A 13,301-nucleotide genomic window follows, 5' to 3' on the forward strand; every position below is an offset into this window, starting at 1 on the left:
GGGGTGTGGGGAGAAGCCCCAGTTTACCTCATGGATTAAGAAGGGGAGAGGAATATTCTGCCAACAGTTATCAGAGTGCTGTTAGCAGAAAGAGAAGTGGACACTGGGTTGCTAGAATGACAAATGTCCATTCCGCCTGGGATTTGTACATCACGTGATAGAAAGCATGCCTCTCAGCTTCCCTCGCTGCTATGAAGTCTCCTGTCCTCATCCTAACAAGCTCCTGCAAGCGCCTGAGGAGCAGCTGTCACCTACGGTCATCTGTCTTCCTCCTCTGAACCTCTGTAGCCCCCAGGACCTTATCACTCACCAGCAACAGCCTGGTTGGGTCATTATTTATCTTTTTATGTGTGTGTCCTCGCTCTTCATCCAAGTGGCAAGATTCTGGGGAGCAAGGATCATGTCTTATTCATCTTTGTGTCCCCCATAGCATTTTGCCTGGTGTTTGGGGCACGGCAGCTAGTTCACAAATCTGCTAACAGATCAAACACCTGATTTATATGTTTCTGGAACCACCGATGTAGATACAGCTTCATTCAACTACAAAACTACAAAGAAAGGAAAAAACCTGAGCTCTCTGCACCATTGCGCAAAGGTCATCGATCTTTTCAGGACGAAATGGTGCTGCTGGGGTCGAGATAAATATCCTCTTTACTCCCCAGCCCCCAGATGCCGGTGTCATTCTTATTTATAAAGGATGGAGTGATGAAGGACCAATGAATTTTACTCTCAGATGCTCAGTGCCTTTGGGCAGGTCACATGCTGGACAGCCCACCTGAAAGGATGGAGGATGGCAATCATAGGAAGAGGAAGCAGACGTCTGTCCTTAGTGGTCCACAACCCAGGCAATAAAGCAGAGTCCTCAAGTCCCGTCAGTGGGACTGGTCGCTGGCTCTCAGCTTTGCACCTTATCCCTATTTACTCCCCATCCTCACCGGTAATCCTGACAACCAGCAAAGGGAACAGGAAAGACAAGGGGATGAAAACCCGGAGTCAGAAAGTTCTATTTGTAGCTCAGGGGTCAAAACAACACTCCTCCCAGGTTAGTCCTGGTCCAGAAGCCCCTGTGGCCCCGGTCTCAAAATCCCCCTCCAAGTCCTCCGGGCCAGGCAGTTTGCCCCTGTCTCTATCCCCTCAAACTGCTCTCAAGGCCAAGTGACTTGTCCAAAGCCGCACAGCCAAGCCCGCGTTCCCTCGCGTGTAAAGCGGGCATACTGATAATGAAGATTAAGTCAGTGAGCCAGGAATCGCATCCAGCCCACCGCAGTCATTAAAATCAAGTCCGGGAGGAAGGGCGAGAAAGGGTGGTTGGTAAAGGACGGAGTGGTCAGAGAGTGGTGAGTAGAGCCGCTGAGGAGAGACCTAGCTGACGGCAGGCCCGGGGATAGAACGGGACCCACGGAAGGGAACCCAGTAAAGCCTCCACTCGCCACCGGCCCCCTGCCCCGGGCTGGCGCAACCAGCAGCGACCTAGCGTAGGGCCCGAGGCCCCGCCCCGCCCCGCCTCGCCTCCTAGCCCCACCCTTCAAGGCCCGGAAGCGAAAGCCGCTCCTCCTCTTCCGAGCGGGGTCACGGCCCTACCCGTGCGAGCGCGTTTTCTGAGAGTGGAGGGTGCACGGCAGGTCAGGGCAGATCCAGGCCCGGCACCATGTCCCGGAACCTGCGCACGGCGCTCATTTTCGGTGGCTTCGTCTCTCTGATCGGCGCCGCTTTCTACCCTATCTACTTCCGGCCCTTAATGCGGCTGGAGGAATACCGTGAGTGACCTCTGACCTCGCGCGGTGGCCTGGCCCCAGTAGCCCCCTTCCTCCACCACATCTCCACGTGGGCCCATGGAAAGCGCTTGGCCCGGGAGCCAGGCGGACTGGGGTTCGGATCCTGCTGGGAGCAGCTGTACGACATACTATTTCTATAATACCTAAATTAAAACAGTGTACCCTCTCGTGAGACTTAAAGGTGGTAATGAAAGCAGGCTGCACATAGTAGGTAGGTGGACACCAAAAAAGTTCATAATCATGGTTAACATTCACTGAAGGCTTATTATGTGTCTCCTTAGGCAAAGATTGGATAGATTAATTTCTGCATCCTCCCTTGGTGGCAGCAATTAATATGGGTTTAGAGGCAGGGAAACAGGCTCAGAGAGGTTGTATAACATGCCCAAGGTCACACAGCTAGTAAGTGGCAAGGCATATATTCCAACCCAGGCTCTGTCTCCAGGGCTTCCACACACTGAAGCCATGAATAGTGATCCTGGGGGGAGGCACATTGAACCTTAACAGTCCTGAGCTTGAAGCTGTTTTTACTGCACATCATTTCCACTCCCAGAGATGTCTGAGTGGAAATGTTTCAAAACTAAACTGTTAACCTGGATTTGCTCAGTTTTTCCACTCTTCTCCTCAAATCTTTTTTCAGATTCTGCTGTCTTCCTTCATTTTAAACTGGTTGCTCACATGACATTGGTGAATATCCTGGGAGTAATTTTTCTCCTTAATCATTCAAGTCCTGTCATTCTACAAGCCACATTCTCCTTCCTTGAGACATATATCTCAGCAAAGATTAGCACTTTGATATATCTGAAACCATCTGTCAGAGAGAAAATATTAGGCATTAGAGGTTCATTTTGTTCTCCAGGAAACCTGAATCATCGTGAAGATGGAACAGGGCCAGCCTTGCGCCTTGAGAATTATTAGCAGAGATTTGAAAGCGAAGGCCCTGTGTAAATGCTCTGCCCATTGCAAATGCCACAACATTGGGTTTCTGGAGGCATAGTGTTTTAAATGCACACTCAAATTTCCTTGTAGCTACTTTTCATCAGCTGAGATTGAAATGGCTGCTGTGCATTCTGCCTTCCAGCCTGTCTCTACGCACCCTGTGTGTTTTGGGGGGTGGGGGCGGGGTGGAGGTAAACAAAAGGGTGCATGAAGCCCTGTATAATTGATTTCCAGCATCCTTTAATAGATCCCTACCCTTGACTATTTTATTAAGACCTCTAGAATTGAATTTGGGACAAGGGGGTCTACTTTGGATCCCACTAGAAAAGTTTCAATTATGAAGACTTGAACAGTGGCTCTCAATTGGGGATGATTTTTGTCCCTTCAGGGACATTTGGTTTTATCTGGAGACATTTTTGCTTGTCACAATTGGTGGGGTGGGTTGAGTGTGCTACTGGCATGTAGTGAATAGAGGCTTGGGGTGCTGCTAAACTTTGTGCAGTGCACAGCCACCCTCCCCTACCCATGACAAAGAATTGCCTTACTCAAAATGTAGATGGTGCAGGTTGAGAAACCCTGCTCTATATCAGATTATTAAGGTGTGGGTTTGTGCTATGTACCCTAACAACAGTCTTACAGGGTTACTCCAGTATCTGGTTGTGTTGAGTCGCTTGAGATAGATCAGGCCTTTTGGGTGAACATTTAGTGCATATTGCTACAAATATCTGCATTTTAATAGAAAGGGTCTACACCTGCCCCACTTTCCTGTCTCATTTTTGATTAAGTTGGACAACTCTTATCTGAGAGTTATAATTGATTCTTAATTAACAGTTAAATAATACCAAACTACTGGATGTCTATGATAGTCTGGCACTCTTCCAAGCACTTCATATATATTAAACCATTTAGTTTTCACAGTAACTAAAGCTTGTAGCTACTGCGTGATCATCACCCCATGTTATACATGGACACACTGAGGAATGGAAGTTAAGGAACTTGTGCAAGGACCCACAGCTCATGAGTCAGAGATCTGGAATTCGAACCGGGGCCTTCTCACTACACCAGGCCCGAACCTCCTCACTAAGGGAGAGGGAGGAGGGAGGGAGTAAGGCGGGTAAGGGACTGAATCCCTTACTAGATGTGGGCCTTAACATGAGTTACTTTAACTCTCTGAGCCCAGCCTGTTTCTTCATCTGCAGCAGTAGAATTTTCAGAACTGAATTTACAGGTTTTTAGGTATATTAAATAATAGGTGTAGAAGCACCTGCTCTTACATTAGGCATCTCATAAAAATGTTTAAAAATAAGGAGCTTCAAGGGCAGTGATCAAGGCAAGTACATTTAAGCAGGTGGACAGATTCAGGGCTGGCCGGCCTGGCAGTGAAGTGGGGTCCAGGCCAGTGAGGCATTCATGACTGGGCTGTGGGGACCTGGCCTGTCACGAGGACTGAGCCGCACTTCACCCCAACATTCCACGAGCATTTTTGTGCTGCTGCTGCACTTCTTTACAAGTTAGATTTTAGCAGTTACTCTACCTGGCACTGTGTAGGTGCTGGTGTACCTGACCAAACAAGGGGGTCGGAGTACTTCTCCCCAGCTCATTGTCCCCCCTCACCTGGCCCCTGCCTCCACCTGCTTGCTGGATTCTGAGCTGGTCTCCCTGCTTCCACCGGTCCCCAGCTATTGCCCATTCTCTACTCAGATGCCATGGTGGTCTCTCTGGTTACTCTTTAGTTGCTGATTTCTACCTTAATTGCTTTGTGGCTTAAGACAGGTCAACTTCTACAAAAGTTCCCAGGGTGCTTGGAGTGATGTAAAGTCTCTCCTTGTTGGGTACAGAGTTCTGTGTATGTGTATTCTATATCAAGCTTCCTAATTCTGTTACTTAGGTATCTCGAGGCCATGTTATTAGGTATACAATCTTTAGTATTCTGGAGATTTTTTTCTGATTACCATTACATAAAGGGTCTTCTTTATTCCTGCTATTCCTTCCCAACTCCATTTTTATCAATATTATTAGAGTTACCAGCATTCTTTGAGCTAGTATTTTTTCCTGGTGTGACTTCTGTTGATCCTAAAGTCTCATAACCATCCTAAACCAGATTTTAAAAGTCCAATCTGATAATCTCTTTTACTTGTTGGATTGGGTTCATTTTCATTTATTATGTTTCCTGATATATTTACATTTATTTTCCCTGTCTTCTTTTGGGTTTTCTATTTATACTTCTATTTCTCTACTTCGTCTTTTTTTTTTACCTCGTCTGCCTTCAAGGCTTTTTTTATTTCCCCCTCTTCCTAGTTTGACATTTTTGCATTCTCTTTTTATTCTTCTGTGATTACTGTTTAAAGTTAGTCAATATCTTTGTTAGCCTATGAAATACACCAAGACTTTGGAATAGGACAGTTTCTGTCCCACACATCCGGCCTTGTGTTTATCACCCCCAAGTCACTTAGTATCATCAGTGTTTTTTTATACAGCTCTGATTGTTTATCTTTATCTACATTCCTTACTCACTAATCCTGCTTATATCTCACTCCTTTCTAGTTTTAGTCTCCTTCAATCTGAAATACATTGTTAATATTCCTTTGGTGAGAATTTTTAACTGAGAAAATGCATTCTTGTTGGTCAGAAAACGTACAGAAAAACTCCAGGTCTTCTGCTATGGCTGTTGAAAAGTCTTGTAAGGCCATTTGTTCTTTGAATTTGATCATCTCCCTTGCTTGATTAAAATACTTAAATAACCTTTGCTGTCCTCAGTATCCAGCTAGTCAAGGATTACTGAAGTATCTTAATCGGAAGAGTGAGGTGATCAGGTTGACTCATTATAGGCATCATTGTGTCATGTGAAGGATGAGCTGGAAGGGTCAAGGCCGGAGGCAGGAAGGCCAGGTACAGGAAGGCTCTGCTTCCTGTGGTCACAGGAGACTAGGGAGGGGTGACTGACACCTGAACTAGAATGGCAGTTTTGGGACTGGGGAGCAGTACTGGATTTGGGAGCTGTATTCAGGAAGTAAACTCTACAGAGATTGGAGACTGATGAGCCACAGGGTGAGGAGGGAGGGCAAGGAGAATGGCGCTCGGCTTTCTGGCTCCTGTAGCTGAGGAGATGGTGGTGCTGGTCATTAATTAAGAAACATAAGAAAGAACTGGTTTTGGGGGTAAGATGATGAGCTAGTTCAGTTTTGAACATACTGCGTTTTGGTAACTGGATGTACCCTTGGAGATTTCCCCCAGGCAATGGGATATGCTAGTCTGGAGCTGAGATACCGGACCAGAGCAGGAGCTAGTGATGGGGCGTCAGCAGCACTGGATGGGAAGCACTGGAGGTGAGGGCTGCTGGGCAGCGCTCAGAGATGGAAGGAGACATGCTGGCCCAGGACAGAACACTGGAAACACAGTGTTTGCAGAGCACGCAGTCAGAGGAAGAGGCCGCAGTCTCAAGCCCCAGTGAAGACAGCTCTTCACGAAAAGCGGTGAGGTCAGCAGGGTGAGGCTCCTTGGAGACAGAAAGATAAGAAGTGAAAATATTCTTTAAGGTTTATCAAAAAGGAGGAAAAGGTCATAGCTTCTTTTGTTAAGATTACTCAGTAGTTTGGTAGCAGGCGGAAGGCAGATTGCAGTGGATTGAAGAATAAATTGTACATGAAATTGACTATTTAAAGATGCTTGGCTGCATGGAGAGGAGAATGACAATATACTTGCAGCTTGTCAAGGGGCTTAGGGACGGTTTTGTTTTCCTTTCTGCTGGGAAGGATGGGAAAGCCAAGAATCTCTGGATAGAGAAAGATGCTGGAGAGGGAAGACAGTCCAAAGCTTGGAAGGAGCATGGGATCTTGAGATCAGATGGAAGAGAAAGCCTCGGACAGAGGCAGGGCACCTCTTCCAGTAGCTCAGGAGGAAAAGCAGGTATGGATGCAGCTACATGTAGGTTTGCTGGGAAGTTGTGGGCACTTTCAGATGATGACTTCGGAGGTCAGGTCATCAGTGAGTGAGAGATGCAACCCCCGCCAGATTCTCCCTCCTTGAAAGACTGTCTTCCCTGAGCTGCTGTGACTGCCCCTCCCCTGTCCTCCAGTTTTTGCTCTTTTCACTCCTGCTGTTCCGCCACTCCTTCTTAGCTCTCTTGTTGAGTCCCCTTTGCTGACCATTCTGCCTGCAGTTGTATTCCCCAGGATTCTCGGCACACTGAGGAAAAGCCCAGAGCTCTTGGGAGGGCAGGGAGACACCCAGGGCTTGAGAAGTGGAGCTAGTGGCTGGCAAGAGAGGAGCCCAGGCCATGTGGAGCCAAGAGGTCAAAATAGTGCGGGCGCTCCAGCTGGCAGCCTGGCCATGGGGAGCACGGGGACCGGTGGGTTACAGGGTCTCTGCAGAAATGAACCTCAATGCAGCAGAAAAGTGGCAGGAAGGCTGCTTAGGTAAAATAAAACCAAGGACATCATGCTTTAAAAGCGGGCTATTATAAGGCTATCATAAGACTGTCTTACTGGATTTCATTTTTACGTGTGTGATCTTCAGCTCTTCCACTAACTCAGCCAGACTTCACTAAATGTTACTTGGAGTGCAAAATTAGTTCTACACATGACAACTAGTACTGACAGGGGCACTGGGGAGATGGCAATTGGCCCTGGTGGTCAGTGATCCCAAACCAGGAGTGAGGGGACAATTCTGTGCTTCTGGAGAGAATCTCCAGTGTTGCTTTTTAGCTTTCATCCTGTTCATACGTCTGGCTTCTCTGAAGAGCCCATGACTAGGGGAGAGTACAAATGCTATGACCTGAAGCCTAATCTGTCTTAGTGTTCTAGAACTAGACAGTGATCCTGAATATGGCCTTTTAAAAATAATGTGCATTTTATACCAATCTGTGAAATGAGACAGAATAAGATCATTTTCTGTGATCCTGTTCATTTTTAACTTTACACGTGCCGAGGCATAAAATAATAGCATTTTGGCAGGAACGTTGGGCCCACCTAGTCCCCTCATTTAGGTGTCTTGTCCAGGGTCACTTAGCACATTCATTGCTGGGTGAACACTAGACCCTAACTTTCTGACCTTGTTTGCTGCTTAATGATACCCTGTCTCCCATGCCAGGGCGGTTACATGGCAGAGCTGTGAGGCCTCAGTTTTCCTGGCTCATGGCCATGTTCTTTTTTTGCAGCACCCTCTGCCTGCATCTGAAAGTAGTACAGAGTTGGGACAGGGTTGCAAGAAACCACTTGATAAGGCATTTTCCCTGTTTTATGTCAGAAGCATAGAATATGCTTTTTATTCCTTTCACCATAGAGTTGAATGAAATGCCCAAAGTCTTATTTTCTAACCAGCATTACAAAGCTCTCTAGATTCACCCAGACTCTCTGGAGAGGGAACAAGTGTACAGTGTTGGGAGGAGTCAGGTCTCCCAGTGGCCATTCAGACCCCCCAGGCACGGTTCATGCTGCCCACCAGTGCACGTCCAGTGCTGGATTACCCCACAGGCAGATGGAATGTGTGTCTAGGCAACAGCAGCAAAATGTGCACTGAATTCTTTGAATTTTATATTTGCTATTTTTAAAAAGTACTTTGAAGTCATCATCATGGAACAGTCACAAGGAAGTATAAGGACTTCCTTACACTTGTTCTGCATTTAAAAAACAATCCAAGCCAATGGAAAAGACTTATGAATAGTGCGATAAATCCATCTATATTCTTTACCTAGATATACAAGTTGTTAACATTTTGTCAGAACTGCTTTCTCCCCATATATCATATGTATTACAATCTATACTTACATATACAGACACATATATACACATATTTAATTACATATACATACAATTACTATTATTTTACTGAACCATTTGAGACTAAATTTAAGACTTCATAATCTTTCATTCCTAAACACTTCAACATGTATTTCCTAACAAGAACCTTCTCTTACATAACCACAATACAGTTACCTAGTCCAGAAAATTTAATACTGATACAATACTATGATAGAATGTATAGTCCATATTCAGATATTACTGTTGTCGATTCACTTCAGGTTACAAGTTCTTTTAACTGTTCATTGGCAAGAGGAGACTGGGTGGGGGTCCAGGGTGGGGATCCCAAGTCATATAGTCACTGGGTAGGGCTCTGAGGTCACATTCTGCACCTGCTTCTAGGTTTCTATCCGCTCGTCCTCCACTAAAGCACTCTCAGCTAGTCTGCTGTGGAACCACCCAAGGGCTGGCACGTGGGTATACTGTATTCATTTGCATTGTTGAATGTTAAAGTAGCAAGTCACACAGCAGATTTAGTTCATAGTGTGGACATTTAATATAAGGATATGCTTTCATTTTCAAAGACATAAAAATTACTAGGTGGATGCTTTTCCTACCATAGAAGAATCAGCCCATCTGCAGACATTACTGTTTTAATAATATACCTTGGCCCTTGAACTAGAGATAACAATCCTTAATTAAAACTACAGATCAAACCACTGCCTTAGCACCAGGGGGCAGAGTCGGGCTTGCTGAGACACAGGAGTGGGAACTTCCCTTACCAGCATTGCAAAACTCCCAGCCCAGTATTGCATATTTGCGTTAATTGTGTCACTACTGATAGAAGCATGCTCCCTACTGAAAAGCCAGTAATTAGCTTATCCTGATTTGTTCACATAGGTAAACCCCTGGCTTCTGCATTGCCCTTTTCCTGAGGTTTATAGACATTTGCTGTTTCTCTAATGATAACAAAATAGAAACCTACTGTCAACCTCATCTAGATGTACTTGCTAACTTGTGAGGAACCAGTTTATTTTTATTTTTTTAGCACATTCTACATTCAAAAAGTGTCTTTGTGTCATATCATGAATTTATGTAAGACTGCCTTGGCCTGAGAGAATTTATAAAACATTAATGGATTAAAGAACCAGGGGATGTAGATAGGATGCTAACACCAGTTATCATTTGGTAGGAACTGGTTCAGCAGATAGTTTAAATTGCCTGTCTAAGTCAAAGAAAAGAGGTGGTTGCATAAGGACAAGGATTATAAAGGGATTATGGTCTGTTTTAAATAAATCCTCAGCCTCTCTCCAACCTCATTAACAATTAGCAAGAAAGTGTGAAGAACAGGGACTCCTTTCTCTTCACGGGGTTCTCCATTGCACTGTAAGAGGTTAGAACACAATTAGGCATTCTGTTCGCGCAACCGGAAGTCATCTTTGGATGCTTGGCGGTCTGCCAGCTGCTTCAGCATCATAATACCTGCCTCTTGGAGAAGGTGTTCAGTGTACCAGGATGTCTGATTTTTTTAAGTCTGTAGGTCTAGAATGCTTTCTGGCAATCAGTTACTCTTTAAAACCTCATCTCTTCCCTCTTCCATAATACTGGAAAATGAACCTTTTAGGTGTAGGCAATTACATCAATTTTTGTGCCTGGCACAATTGATGACAATGCAGTCTTTTACTAGTTGGCATTTTCTAAGAGCATGTTTGATACACATCCATATTTGAGACTTCCATGTTGACAGTGTGATATGCCTTAGGAAATGAGATCACTTTTGTGCTGAGTTATTTTAGAAACTCTGACACCTTGGAGGCCCATTATCACTCACTTTAGCTGGAAGTAGTCTTTTGGCATATTTGGTCCAGTGGGTCTCGGTTACTATTCTCCTGCTACTTTTCAGGGAGGCCCAGCAGAGCCATCAGGCTGTGTCTGTAATGGGCTTCATTATGCTGTGTCTTCTCTTTGTCTCTCTTAGAATTGGTTATCAAGATTCACATAATCCCTGTTGTCCAGTGTGTTATTTGCCAGAGCAAAATTTAGCATTGATAAAACTATCAGGTAGGTCACTTAGGATTGACTTTCTGTCACATTGCTGGAGAAGCAAGTTCAATGAATATTCAGTTTGGCAAAACCCTATTTCCTTTCTTCTGACTTCAGGCTTGTGTAACTTTATGAGAATCCAGAGGCTAGAATAAAGCAAACAGCCTAATGTTAAATAAGAGCTAAATGTGGATTTAAAGAAACATTGTCAGCCTGATTAAGACAAAGGTCTGATTACAACATTTAATTACTATAATTGAGTAGTAAACATCCTTTGGCTCCAAGTCTTTTTCCTGAAAAGCCGCCATTTGTTTGTCAAGATGCTTAAAATAATAAGTCTTTGTTTTCACAGACCTTGGGTGTATTCTGAACCATTTAGAAAGATGTGTCAGAGTGCTTGAAGCCCGCAGATATAAAATGCCCACGTTCTCTTGGCTCTTGCCTATTGGACATCTCCAAAGAGATGGGCCAAGCCGCTGTAGCCAAAACGCGCTTACTAATTGGCACAGCACCTGCAATCAATTAGGGAAGCTTCAATTATCCCAACCAAAGCCACCCACCCAAAGATTAATTTTCTGCTCTACTTCCTATCAAAAACATCGCATATTTAGCTATGGGTCTAGTCCTTCAGTGGAGTACATTTTCGACATATAAACTACATCGTTTTCTTGTTAATTGTACTTATTCCTTCAGTTCAGCAGCCTTCTCCTCATAATATCACGCCCACCAGTTCTTTCAAAATTGTTCTTTTTCTGTTGTTTTGTTTTCTTTCCAAAATGCTGAGATCACCGAGAAAAGATGTGAGCTGGGAGCTTTTCTTCTGAAGTATGGCTCAGTTGCTTTTATTGAAAATACCCAATCTTTTTGCTGTATTTGTAGGTTCTGACTTCCATAACCCAAAGTTTAGCATAATGAATTTAATAGCTCTCACATTTATTGTTTTCTAGTTGTCCCATTTCATTGTCCCATGTAAACACAAAGATTTCTACCACAACCCCTCCCACCCTGACCCTCCCCACCTCTAAAGAGAAATTTTTCTGTTGTGTTTCTCAGAGAAGGAACAAGAAGCAAATCGCGCTGGTATTGTTCAAGAAGATGTGCAGCCACCAGGTAAACTTATAAATCAAAATAAAATCTCATTCGTACTGTACTGTGTTGTGTAGGGTGTGTTTGCTTTGCAATGGGAGAAATCTTTTTAGCTTAGAGGCTAGGCAGTTACTATTTGTTTCATAACAGTTGCCATTTTAAAGGTGCCACCCCAAGACTTCATTTTAGTATTTCACTCCAGATAGTTTTTGCAAGTTTGCACGTTCCTTTTTTGCATTTGATAAGTGAGCATAAAAATGTAGCAAGTGTGCAATTAAACACAAAGTGTGAATAGCTGTTTTGCAGACTTATTTACCAAGCACCTATTTTAAATACTACCCATGTAGGAAAATACTGTTTTCTTGTGAGATATTTTAACTGATGCAGGATTCTGCTTTATACAAAAGCTCAAAAGTTCCCCTTATGGCTGAATGGTTAGTTACTTTAAGATGATCCACATTGTCTGAGAACGAGCGGTTTCCAGCTTAATACCCCAAACTGTTACGATCTGTGGCAACATTCTTTTTTATTTTATTTTTTTAACTAGGTCAGATACATATCTTCCTGTTGTAGAGCAATTTCTGAGCCATTTAAAAGTCTCTCATGGCTGCCATGGCTTTCCAGCCACTCCATTCCAGGGCTCCAGCAGTGTCCCTACACTGTCTCAAGCTCCATGTAAATTGTGCAACTCAGTTCTGATGTCATTTTGTTTTGGGGGGTTTGAGGGAAGTGGTAAGCAGCTTAAAAACAAATCCTGTATTCTTATTTTCTTTCTGTAGGGTTGAAAGTGTGGTCTGATCCATTTGGCAGGAAATAAGAAGGATACCACCAATTCTGATTACGAAAGTAGACATCATCACGTTTTCAGCTCTGCAGCAAGTACAATAAATCATCTGGCTCTAGAAGGATGGCCGGAGAAGAACGCTGCAGTGCCATAGAAAGAGTACTGTGCACGAGGATTAATATTTCCCTTCTTAGGTATCAAAAGAACCCTGGAACAAATCACACCATTAGGAAGGTTTTCATGATCCAGTTTACTTTCTAAAAATGAAGCTTTTTCACCCAGCTGTGTTTGGAAGAGAGCTGCTTATTATTCAGGCTCTGCTTCTTACCCAACTGAGCGGTGGTAGGAATATAAGCAACCAGTAGAGTTGGGAAGATTCTAGTCTGTCTTGCCATCTTCCATATAGGAAATTTCAGTGAAAAGCCACCATACTGAGCAGCCTCACTGGATTCTTTGAAAATTTTCAAGTTGATAAAACTCTTTGAGGACAAGGTACATTGTACTCTAAGAATAAACAGTTCAGCTTAACTGTTTCTTTGCTGCACATTGGAAAATAAGTTTGAAGCAAGTCAAACTAAATGGGTATAGTAGAAATCAATGTTGAATTAATGGAAGTGAAAATGTGTATATTAAAATGATTTATTTTTATTTCACAATGGTATAAGTTTTTTTGGAAATCCTTATTTTCTTTTTTTTTTATAAATTCAGTAAATTATACCAAGAAGTACAACTTGCCCAGATATATTTAAATAGATATTTGGCCATGTGGTATTTGTGAGTTTGTATGCAAGTGAAAAGTTTAAAGGTAAATAGCAAATTTGTTGAGACAGATATTTATCGAATGGAATTCTCTACCAGGTGTCTCCCCAGGTGCTCCAGAGGCGAACATGAGGATGCTTGTATCATTCTCTGGTGCTCTGTCTGGCCCCTTACTAGGTT

General features: G+C 43.7%; 1 protein-coding gene across 1 annotated transcript; it reads left to right on the forward strand.

The window, feature by feature from the left end:
• Positions 1 to 1,546: 1,546 nt before the first annotated feature.
• Positions 1,547 to 13,084, forward strand: SMIM20 (small integral membrane protein 20). Its single transcript, XM_036900545.2, has 3 exons — positions 1,547 to 1,757; positions 11,546 to 11,602; positions 12,358 to 13,084. Exons 1-3 carry the CDS (start codon positions 1,649 to 1,651, stop codon positions 12,393 to 12,395), a joined length of 204 nt encoding a protein of 67 aa, XP_036756440.1. The 5' UTR covers positions 1,547 to 1,648; the 3' UTR covers positions 12,396 to 13,084.
• Positions 13,085 to 13,301: the final 217 nt, after the last annotated feature.

Source organism: Manis pentadactyla, chromosome 5 (genome assembly GCF_030020395.1).
Source record: "Manis pentadactyla isolate mManPen7 chromosome 5, mManPen7.hap1, whole genome shotgun sequence".
Taxonomy (NCBI): Eukaryota; Metazoa; Chordata; class Mammalia; order Pholidota; family Manidae; genus Manis; species Manis pentadactyla.

Coding starts and splice junctions, on each gene's coding strand:
- SMIM20 (XM_036900545.2), top strand. CDS start 1,649: ATGTCCCGGAACCTGCGCACGGCGCTCATTTTCGGTGGCTTCGTCTCT. Junction 1,758..11,545: donor AATGCGGCTGGAGGAATACC/GTGAGTGACCTC, acceptor TGTGTTTCTCAG/AGAAGGAACAAGAAGCAAAT. Junction 11,603..12,357: donor AGAAGATGTGCAGCCACCAG/GTAAACTTATAA, acceptor TTCTTTCTGTAG/GGTTGAAAGTGTGGTCTGAT.